Here is a 10,073-nt window from a genome sequence, read left to right as displayed (position 1 = left end):
GGATAAAGTATAAATAGACAAACTTAAAACAGCTGTCTGAAGCAAATATCACAGTGTTTATAGTGGATACTTACAACACCTGACCCCAGAAGAGTGTTTTTGGAACACAATGCAGCAAGATATAAAGAAGCAAACATTAAAAACATTACATTAAAAAACTAGACATTAGAGCAGGTTTGTTGCTAAATTAATCAGGATTTTGTAGTGTTCTGGAAAGGGTTGAAGTGCAGCATATTTCTTGTGATTAGGTCACGGATTAGAGGATTTATGACAATATAATCTACCTTTTATATTCTGCAGAACAGCCCTTCTGTAAACCAGTTTTAACTGAGCCAAGGCCAGTTTGCTGTGCCACACTTCTAATCTTTTCCTGTATAAAAAACAATCAAATGAAATCAATGAAAATATCATCATACCAAGAGACATGATGTCACCATGTTTGAAGAGTTACATTCCTGACACATTTTGCTTCTTCAAAACTACTTTAATCATTTTTTAGGCCTCATAACAAAAGTTGTAAGTAGTTTAACTGAGAAGTGATTTTTTTATTCTCTGAGAAACAATTGAATGTACTTTGGTGTAACACAAAAAGTTTCTTCTCTTCTTTGTCTTAAGCCATCTGGTCTTGAAGTCCTGAACAGATCTGAAGTTGATCAAAGATGCATCTGTTAGAAGAGAAAGTTTTCAGTTTTGCAGCTGATGTCTGTTTGCTCCAGTAAAGCTTCATCTGTCAACAGTGGAAATCCTGGATCTGGATATTTACCAAAATCTTATAAATCTGCCCACCAAATCCATTTGTTACGTTTGAGACTTTTGACAAATATTTCCAACAAACAAAGACAGAAAAAAACCCCACAAAATCCTTTCAGCTCCGTCCAGAATTTAGCCTTAATAGTAGAAGAAGAAACTGTTTGAACACGGCACAATGTTCTCCATAAACTGTTGTAAACAAAGCTAAACTTCCAAAATATCCCCGTACAAACCGGTTGGCATGAGCCTCCATGTGAACGTTTTATCGTTTCCTGCTCCAGAGGTCCAGCGGGACCAGAGATCCCACAGCTGTTAATTTTAGCTGCTCGTCCAGCCGCCAGCCGGTCAGGAAGCCATTACGTTCTTCATGGCTTCACCACATGTGGACCCAGCTGCTTGTTATTGTTGGATATATTGGTCTCGCTGCTCCCAGACTCTGTTTGGCCTTGAGGGAGGAACCTTCCTTCGTGGTGACGTTTAAACTTTTTTTTTTTGAGGAAAACCAGGGATATTTAAGCGGTTTTTGGTTTAAGTGGACGAGCAGCAGAAATAGACCTGAAGACTACTGCACGGAAGTTATCTTACATTCAGAGAAAACTTGAATGCTTTTACAGTTTCTTCACTTTCTTTGTGTCTCAGATAACGTTAAATTCCTCTGCATGTGACCCATAAAGCTTAATCGGTTTACAGTCTGACCTCTGACCTCTCATGTCCCTCAGGAGGTCGAGGTGGGGGCCAACCCAGTGCAGATTGAGACCGGAGAGTTCGACGAGGCTATCGAGATTGTTGAGGAAGAGGAAATTGCCACCGAGAGTAAGTTACAAACATGTTTGTGTTAACATGTCATTAACTTAGATGTCAAATACCGCATCTAACCCAATCCTGAACTAAAAATCAAGTCTTAACATCAGACAGCAAAGATGTGCTCTGTGGGGATTCAAGTTTTGTTCCCATATTTATGGTCCTCACATTGTTTTGTCCTCATGAGATGGTCCCCATAATGTCATCTAATCAGTTTTCGGTAAAAGTAAAAGTCAAGTTTCCCATCAAAATAAAAATTGTGTGTATGGATATGAATACACACACAGCTTTTCATTCGAGGTCACTTTAAATCTAAAGTCAAACCTCCATAAATCCTTCAGATGAAGAAGTTTCAGGGACTTCAGGTATAAATGTGTCATGTTTGTTTCTTCACACATCGACCGCCTTCTGGAACACTTTGTGACAACATCTGATTTAGCTGTGTTTAACTCTTCTGTCCTCCAGCTACACTATCTGAGTTTAACTGAAGCCTCAGAATCAGACATCCATAATAACAGACTGCCTCAATCTGTAATTACACGTTTCAGTGTGAGCCACAGGCAGGAAACAGCTCAACGGTACAAAATGTACAGATATTTAGTTCTGCCTGAGCAGGGAGGAAGAATTTACAGCTTTACTTCTGTTTAAAGGAGCTAATACCACGATTATTACATCTACTTCTTTAAAAATAAAAGCCCTGCACTGAAATTTACCATCTTGGAGATCTTTGGTTTGCAGCACCAATAGCTATAGTGTGTTTTTGCATCTCACTTTCACTAGTTTTAAAAGTTTAATTGTCTGTAGCGCACAACACACAACGCTAACCGAGATTGGGGAAAAAAAGTAGGCTGTTTGAAATCAAAGAGTGAGGAAGTTGCATTAGGTCTACTCTCATGGACCAATCACTGCTGGGAGATGGATTATTACTTTAAAATTAAAGGCTATGGTTCAGGAACGTATTATAATAATTTAGTAATTTTCGAGAACTGACCCTTTAAAAAGGAAATGTAATAAAACTAAATTAAGCATCCAAAATAAAATATACTTTTTCTGCAACAATGATTTCTTTTTCAACCTTTTACATGTTTATATTACATCAGTAATTAATTTTTTTTCAATAAAATCCACCAAAATGGAACTACATTTAGAAGGGAGGGAAGCATGGAAATCGTGTTAAAATAGAAGATAAAATGTGCAAAGGGATTTTTTAAAAAGTGTCTTTAAAAGAGAAGTCTTGAACCAACTGGAGAGCATATACTATATGTAGATCAAACTCTAAACCTGCTTCCTCCAAATCTGAAGAAACAATATTCACCAAAGTGACAAACATCTCATTTTGGTACCTAGTTGTCCCTTTTAAAGAGGCATGTAACAACGACAGATGAAATATATCTTTGCTTTGAGCAGTCAGAAATGTCTGCACACATTTTATTGCACCATATAAAGCACAAGAGTCTCTCTCCTGAAAGTGTCTCACAGTTTGATTTTTCCATGACTTCTGCTGTTTTTTCCTGACGCAGCATTTTCAGGACTGTAATTTTCTTTTTAAGTGGACAGTGGCTGCAGTCAGGCCCAAACCCTTTGAAGACAGTTTCCTGTTTATCCAGCCATTTAATCCGTTATGTCACCTATTAAACCTCTCACATTATGAATGATTTCACTTGAGTTTTCTTCTGGCAGAAACACTGGAAAGTATTTGAGTCTAGATTGTGTCATGGTGTCTGTCTGGCCTTCAGTGCTTCACTCAGACTTTAACTAGTCTGTACCTTTTTTCCACAGATCCCTGCCTGAACCACCACTGCAAGAAGGGCAAAGTGTGTGAGGTCGATGAGAGCAACACCCCCATGTGTGTGTGCATGGACCCCTCCGCCTGCCCTGCTGCCGAGGGAGAGTTCGAGCATGTGAGTCTGAAAACAATCAACATCTCTTTGAACTTGCTAACAAGAAATCAGGAGGAGATTTGATTATTTCAACACATTTTTCATTGGAATAGTGGTTGCAGCTATTTATGAAATCTGACATATTTGAGAACTCATCTGTCTGTGTTTTCCTTTTTAGGTTTGCGGCACCGACAACAAGACCTACGACTCCTCTTGCCACTTCTTCGCCACCAAGTGTGCCCTGGAGGGAACCAAGAAGGGCCACAAGCTGCACATCGACTACATCGGACCCTGCAAATGTGAGCTCCCACACAAGAGTTTCCTACAGCTAATGTTCAGCTGTGTTTGTTAACAGAGGGATTCCTCAAGCGAATACTGCTTCATTTCTATTACCACTGGCCCTGATTCAACACTCAGATATTTTAGATGCTATCTGGAAATTACAGTTTATACTGAGCAGGCTTATAGTTCAGCTGTCAGACAGAAAGCTGCAGTTTTTAGGCAAACTTGGAAGTTAGCATGGCCCTGGTTCCCTTAAAAAAAAGCCAACAGGATTTTTTTTACTGGATTTTAGATTATTGCAGACAATAGTTGCTGTGCCATACAAAAGTTTATAATACTTCTTGATAGCACACTATATTGGGAGGGCTGTTACATTAAAAACAATGTATTAGCTGATTTACAGACATCTCTTTCCTTATGTAAGTCTCATTTGAGCCCCATGGCATGCAGCATTCAGCATTTTCTAATAAGGCGGATTGGCAGATTTTTTATGAAACCATGCTGTAGATGTGAGTTTTCAACACACTGTCTCTACAGTTTGTGAAAATACGCGCTTGAAGAGTACAAAAGATTGAAAATCTGAATTTGTTTAGGTAATTTGGTGTATTTTTTGTGCAGACAAACCACTAAGAGAGAGGGTAAAATGGTTTAATTAAATGATTGAGTACTGAGTACTTCAGGAATGATTCAGACTGTTCTGAGTCAGTGAGTACAAGACTCTACTAAGTCTGCTGCCTCCACCCTGAACACACCCATCTCACAGATGTTAAAGTTGGCGGAGATGTGGAGAAAGCCTCTTTAATCAAAGGAGGCAGAAAAATATGCATCTCATAATTCAAAAGGTAATTTCTACCTTAACGTGTTTTCACGTTTATACTTGAGATATAAACAAGTAGAACGGAAGTAGTTGGACAATGAACAACAAACATACTTCAAATAAATAACCTGATAGAATAAATTAAGAAAGTAACTTGTGGTGGGGATGTATTTGTTTGCACACATCATTGTTTCCAGTTGGGAGAAAGACAAATAAAGTCAGAATAAATCCAACAAAAATCCAAACATACAACAAATAGAGGGAAGGTTTCTGTATAGTAAGTAGCATCTGGAGTAGATGCATGGAAATATGCAGCATAGGTGCTAAAAATTGGTGTAAAAACAGGAAAAAGAAAGCAGAAATCACAGCACAGAGCTGTGTGGTGAGGAGAGAGAGAAAGGTGCAGAGTGCTGACACAGCTGTGAGGCTGCAGAGTTCAGGGAAATATGACGGAAAGACAAATATTTACCAACAACTTTAGCTGGAATATTATCTCATTTTCTTTCTGAATGTCCTGTTTTGACATCTTGTGGTTTCTGTTGTTTATCAGTTCACTATATAAGGACTAATGAGGACTGTATGATGAGTTTCATCTTGATGCTAAGCTAAGAAGCTTCAGCTCTCTGTGCTGTTCATGTCTGTGTGATTGATGGCGGGTCAGAGCGTTGTGTCTGCAGGCTGCAGCTCAGCAGTGGGAGGATCTGTCCGGACATGCGGGTTGCATTTCTTCCACTGTTTAAACTGTAACACACACACACATTCAGTGTGAGGAGATGAGTCAGGGCTGAAGGGTTCAAATGGAGATCAAGTCGGAGTTAAGTGCATCAGAATAAAACAGGATGCAGGTTTTTACTTTAGATCTTTGTGGAAGAGATGACATAAATATTGAGATGCTGATTATTAATTTAAAAATCTGCATTTTTTTTTCTTCTTGCCATTTAACAATTTTAAGATATATTTTTTCACTGGACAGTGGGTGTAGTAGTTCATGTAGGAGTTTGGAAAGCTGTACGTCAGTGCATGTGCATTTTAATAAGTGGAAACAACAATAATGTGCTGACATGTTTGATTAAAACAACAATATTAACCACACATAAACATTTGAGCGAATAAAAGCTGCTTTGTTTTAATATATCCCAGTGGATGAGAGTTCAGTTTGATCTTTGTAGTTTCATTACAAAACTTAAAATATTTTCAGGCTTCTGTTTAAGCAGTAAGTAACTAGCTAACTAACTTCCAAGGTACAGTGAAAAGGTTTAAATTGAGGGCACAACAACAACTGGCTTTTTTAAAATATAATGCAGGCTTTTTAAGATTAATTGACATTAGTTTATCTCAAAGCACACCTCAGTCAAACTACAAATCAGACATCAATCCAAACAAAAATGTTGTGATTCTCCTTGTGCGCCTTAGTGAAGGCTTGAGGTTGAATTTATGGCTCATGAACTAAATTGACAGTCTGTTTGTGTTTGTCTCTGCAGTGATCGAGCCCTGCATGGACACCGAGCTGAACGAGTTCCCCCTGCGTATGAGGGACTGGCTGAAGAACGTGCTGGTGACTCTGTATGAGCGCGACGAGGAGAACAACCTGCTGACCGAGAAGCAGAAGCTCAGGGTGAGGACACATTTACCTCTCTGACTCCCACAGAAGAACCATAGGTTGTTTCTACAAGCAATATTTATGACAAGTAAAGGAGGAAGTGAAGTTAATACAGAAGTGCCTCAAACCTGCATTCTTTCTAATGGCCAGCAGGGGGCGACTACACTGGCTGCAAAAAGAAGTCTGATTATATTGAACTTCATGAGAAAATTAGCCTTCTTCTCCTTTTCAACTTGAAAGTAAATATCACCAATTTGGTCATTTAGTTTGGATGACTTATTGTATTTAGGACACTCTAATTGCATAAATCAAGATATATAAATACACCTCCAAATTGAGCAACAATAAAGATACAATTTTAATAAAAACAAAACAAAAGGCACACAATCAGACAGTATCAATACATAAAGAAATCATCATGTCAACTATACATTGCAGAATATGTGGTATTATCAATTGTTTAAGGTCCTCAAGATATAATAATGTATCATATCTGCTTAATGTAACATATTTGTTCTGTAAAAGGATATTTTGGAACATAACAGGAGGATGACTCATCATTAAGTTGCCCATTTTGTTAAATTTTCTTTCTTCGCAAGCAAAGACTTATTTAATGGGCTCTATTAGACCACAGACTTTATTTATTAAGTTGTAAAAGGGAACCAATAGTAAACAGGATTTCACAAGCTGCCTTATAAAGGTATAAAAATTACATTTACGCTGAGCAGAAACACTTAACACACAGAAGAACTAAACTGAACAAGGTTTATTTTGTTTCCAAAGTTCTTTACAAGTGAAATTACATATAAATGTCACAAATATTCAGATTTATTACTGTCGATAGTGAAGGTACATTGCTTGAAATGGCAGTAAAGAACAAGGTCTAATCCAAATATTTTAAGAAGGTAATTCATTCAAACTGAGGAAATGTTTATACGACTGAAACACAAATACCAGAGAGAAGTTTAGGAGCTTTTATGTTCTTCACCTGTCACAGTTTATTTAACTTTTGTGGATCGTTAAACAAACCTAACAGCTTTTGCAAACAAAGTAAAAGCAGATTTCAGGTTGAATAAATGCAGCCATGATTTGACAAAAGCAGAAGTTTCAGTGCTGCAAACTCTACACAGCTTTTAGATTGATATAATCAGTGATTATTAAACTTGCAGCACAATTTTAAGCCATGCAACAAGCTGATCAGGGTTTTTATGTGAGTTTATGTTTTGCTGATGTGGATTGTTTGTGTCTGATGTTTCAGGTGAAGAAGATCTTCGAGAACGAGAAGAGGCTGCAGGCTGGCGAGCACTCTCTGGACCTGCTGGCTCACGACTTCGAGAAGAACTACAACATGTACATCTTCCCCGTGCACTGGCAGTTCGGCCAGCTCGACCAGCACCCCGTCGACGGGTACGTAACAGGATTAAAAGCAAGGAAGACAGATTTATTCGGCCTCCGCGGCCTTCTTTCATAGATGGAAAAAAACCTAAAAATTCTGAGGAGTCAGCACATGTGAGATCTTGTACTGAAATATCTGCTGCTGGGCGGTTGGGTGGTTGAGCTGCTGGCAGACTGAGAGCTGATTGGTTTCCTGTGATCTCACACCACAGCAGCTGCACTGATGGATCCAACAGTCACCAGCTGCTGCTCACTTTATAACTACTTACTCTAAAAATGATGATGCGACTGCTAGACTGATGTACAAGCACTTGGAAAAATGTCTTTCTTGCTTTCATCAATTAAGCATTTAACTTGTGGTGACATACAGGAGACAAATACAGGTTTTAATAATGTGTAAATATTAGATAATAATGTGTAAAAAACTAAAGGGAAAGTATTGAAGAAGAAAATAATTGGTCAATGACAAAAAATATTTAATTTGAATGCAGAAAGTTCACGCTTGAAGATGAAATCTTTATGATTTTCATGATATGATATTCTGCAAACAAAATAAATCCTGAGATATTCCGAAGATTTAATGCATGAATAAGTGAGTGAGCGCACAACAACAACAACAACAACAACAAAAACATGACACATAAAAATCAGTTGAGTTTATATCCCCAGGGGCACTAAAAATAATTTTAAAAAATCATCAAATTAATAAATATATATGTATAATAAAAATTAAAAAAATTAAATGAACACATAATAAAATTGAGATATCTGTATTTAAATGACTATTCTTATATTTCAGCAAAAATAAAAATTAAGATTAAAAAAATTGTCATGATGCTGGAATATTATTTTGTGCTCACAGGGAAACAATGTTTATTATGCAAAATACAGCAAAATATAGGAATTGACAGTATTTTATTATTTTATTTTAATTTCTTTGTGTGTGTATGCCACCAGGTACCTGACCCACACAGAGCTCGCCCCCCTGCGCGCTCCTCTCATTCCCATGGAGCATTGCACCACCCGCTTCTTCGAGCAGTGCGACTCCGACAACGACAAGTACATCGCCCTGGAGGAGTGGGCCAGCTGCTTCGGCATCAAGGAGCGTGAGTATCCACCGTATGATCAGCAAACAGCAGAAGGAATATTGGTTTAGTCAAAAATATCCTTTCCTACTTATTTTAGGTAGAATAAAAAAAGCTCACAATGTATTTAAAACCATTCATTGCACAGCTTCTTCTTCCTGATGAGCTTGTGAAGTTTAGCTGCAGAAAAAGGAAGAGAGTGGCCACTCATGATTATTATTTCATTATTTTGATTTGATTATTATTCATTTATTTTGTTCATGACTTCTTTCATGACTTCTTTTAAGTTATTATTCATTCGAACGATAAGGTAAAAAAAAGGAAAAAGCTGTAAATCCTCACGTTTGTGAGGACTTGATCCCAACATTTAGAAAAAACAACAACAACAACAACAACATAAAAACAATTTAGCACAAACAGTTTTGGACTCTAAGTTTGCTTTGTAGAAATATCCTGTTTTGTATTTGCACATGCTTAAACACTCAAATATTGCTAACCTTTAAATATTCCTCTTTCTAACCAATTAAAAGACATTAAAATACAGATTTATATTATATTTTTTGTTTATTAAAATTTGGAATAGTTTATGCATTGATGCATTTGATGTCCAAACACTGAATAATTTCTGCATGTTTTGTCATTTTTGTGCTTCTTAATTCCTCCATAAATATCGCCATCTTGCTTGCTAATTTATTTTTTAAATATTTAGTTAAATCCTTACTGCTGCAGGATGTTAACACATGTTGATGTGTTTGTGTTTGTGTGTTTGTGTGTGCAGAGGATGTGGACAAAGACCTCATCATCTGAGCTCCTGTGAGCAGCAGCAGCAGTCTGACAACTCCTAGTCGCTACTAAACGGGACGAGGTGCTGATCCCTAAGTTAAAACAAATCACAGTAACGGTGCTAATTGCAAATTCTTTTTTTATTTTTTATTTTTTAATAATGACCTTTCCTACCTATACCACTAAAAAAAAAGAAAAGATTACAAAGAGAAATGTGCACAGTCTGTACTAACATTACTTTGAATTCTCTTGTTTGTTGAACAAAAAACACCCAGTAAAGAAACTAAAGACCTCTGATGTAAATGTATGTTGTTGACAATATTATATATATGTTATGATTTGTTCAGGGCTTTAATTGGAGATCAATCTGAAACATGAGGAGACTAAACTGTAAAGTGGAAAATAAAGTTTCTAAATAAATGCTCCCTCTGCTTGCTTTCTACAAACAACTATTTAGTTTTTGCACTCTTTCGGTGGTGGACTCTTTTTTTTTGTCATTTTGTGTATTTTGCTTTTTTATCTTTTGACTACTGCTTAAAGAGTTGTTCATTTTTTTTCATTTTTGCATACAGACTCAGTGTCCCAGACGAGGACACGCGTGTACTGATATTTGAACAATAAAGAGGATATATTGTTTGGACCTTTTCATGAGGGGAAAATCTCGCAGGCTGAGAGTTTTT

General features: G+C 37.1%; 1 protein-coding gene across 1 annotated transcript in view; it reads left to right on the top strand.

Annotated features, from left to right (window-relative positions):
* The window catches only part of sparc (secreted protein, acidic, cysteine-rich (osteonectin)), a 22,335-nt gene extending 12,522 nt beyond the window's left edge, over positions 1–9,813 (top strand). The window contains exons 4-10 of the mRNA XM_059346921.1: positions 1,470–1,563; positions 3,331–3,452; positions 3,610–3,730; positions 6,012–6,145; positions 7,389–7,537; positions 8,483–8,631; positions 9,389–9,813. Coding sequence (XP_059202904.1) covers positions 1,470–1,563; positions 3,331–3,452; positions 3,610–3,730; positions 6,012–6,145; positions 7,389–7,537; positions 8,483–8,631; positions 9,389–9,417 — 798 coding nt within the window. The 3' untranslated portion in view covers positions 9,418–9,813. The remainder of the gene's footprint in view (positions 1–1,469; positions 1,564–3,330; positions 3,453–3,609; positions 3,731–6,011; positions 6,146–7,388; positions 7,538–8,482; positions 8,632–9,388) is intronic.
* The last annotated feature ends 260 nt before the right edge of the window (positions 9,814–10,073 follow it).

The sequence above is a fragment of the Centropristis striata genome, chromosome 12 (assembly GCF_030273125.1).
Source record: "Centropristis striata isolate RG_2023a ecotype Rhode Island chromosome 12, C.striata_1.0, whole genome shotgun sequence".
NCBI lineage: Eukaryota > Metazoa > Chordata > Actinopteri > Perciformes > Serranidae > Centropristis > Centropristis striata.
Note: the sequence above shows the minus strand (reverse complement) of the source record. Positions and strands in the feature narration are given on the sequence as shown.